Source organism: Etheostoma spectabile, chromosome 5 (genome assembly GCF_008692095.1).
Source record: "Etheostoma spectabile isolate EspeVRDwgs_2016 chromosome 5, UIUC_Espe_1.0, whole genome shotgun sequence".
Classification (NCBI taxonomy): domain Eukaryota; kingdom Metazoa; phylum Chordata; class Actinopteri; order Perciformes; family Percidae; genus Etheostoma; species Etheostoma spectabile.
The window spans coordinates 35,139,478-35,140,808 of record NC_045737.1 but is presented as its reverse complement, the minus strand read 5'-3'; the positions used below and the strand labels follow the sequence as shown (position 1 = coordinate 35,140,808).

Sequence of the window (1,331 nt, the reverse complement as noted above, 5' to 3'; positions counted from 1 at the left end):
TGGTATTAGGGGACCACTAAGGTCTATTCATAAGGATCCAAAAAGCACCATGTCATGGGACCTTTAAGCAAACCATCATGCAAACCTTCATGCTAAAAAATGCATTTCTGCCATCATAACAAACAAAATAAACATAGATTGGTTGTTTTCATCAGGTCACCGTTACACTAGTGTTGCAGTTTACTGGCACAGAGAGTTACCACAAATGTAAGAGTTTTGTGATACCGCATGGGGAGACCACGTCGTACCACAGCCTCTGTAAAGCTTTGGGATCACACAGCAACATACTGCTGCCAAACAGGACACACCACAGCACTGTGTACTACCCTCACACACACAAACTGTTAACTGGAGATGGCGAGAGAAGCATGCGGAAGGTAAAGGAGTTAACGTGCATTGTGGCCATGGCATGCTTCGTGCATATAGACACAGATAAAGCAGGGATGGGAGGACGTTGCCATGCAAGAGGAGAGGAAGAGCGTGCAGAAGTGAACGAGGCGTCACCTTGGTCAGCAGGTAGGAAGGTTTCCCTGCTATGTTTCTCAGAATCAGAGAGGTTTCCCTGTCCAGATAGGAGTGCTTTAAAGAGAGAGACAGAGAAAGGTCCTGGTGATTTGATCTGGGGTTTGATTGGCTGCATGTGGCAGTTTAGCAGAAAGCTGTGTGGTGAAGCAGAGATGGAAACCTGTGAAGGAGAGCTGTACACATATTAAACAGATCACAGTAATGCTGTAGGTACGCTGGGATGGCAAGTATTAAAACACACATTAACAAACAGTCATACACACTAACTCAAATGGTTTTTTCACCCAAACTAGAAAAGTGAGAACATGAGCTGAGGAGAAAATCCATCTAAAGTAGAGTCTTGTATATCATTGACACACCAAAGCAGTTATTTTGTGATGCAGTGCGTTCCTTTCACGTCTAAGATCTCACTTTATTTCCCCCAGAACAGACGTAAAAAGAAGAAAAGGTAACTCAAATTTGTTGAAAACGTCCATTACATCCATAACCTCTTTGAAATGACGTGATGACATTTCGGTTTGAAATGGTTTGCTTCATTTCACCTGGTCAGCTTGCCTTATTAGAGATGTTTGCCACTAAAATTCAGAACTCCGAATACAAGAAGTATTTCATTTAGTACTTTAAAGCTATTGAGCTAAAAAAAAAATATTTGGAAAAGTGTTTTTTTTGGAACTGACATCTAGTAGCCAGGAGAACAACTGCATTAACGGCCCTACCATGCAGCTGTGGTGTGTGTCTCACTATCAAGTGTGTCTCACTATCTTTGTGGGGACCAGTCATTGACATAGTGCATTCCCTAGCCCCTT

General features: G+C 42.5%; 1 protein-coding gene across 1 annotated transcript in view; it reads right to left on the bottom strand.

Moving 5' to 3' along the window:
• Nucleotides 1-1,331, bottom strand: part of raph1a (Ras association (RalGDS/AF-6) and pleckstrin homology domains 1a) — a gene marked incomplete in the record, with an annotated part of 104,946 nt that overhangs the window by 49,188 nt on the left and 54,427 nt on the right. Inside the window, 1 exon segment of the mRNA XM_032515390.1 lies at nucleotides 505-579. Coding sequence (XP_032371281.1) covers nucleotides 505-579 — 75 coding nt within the window.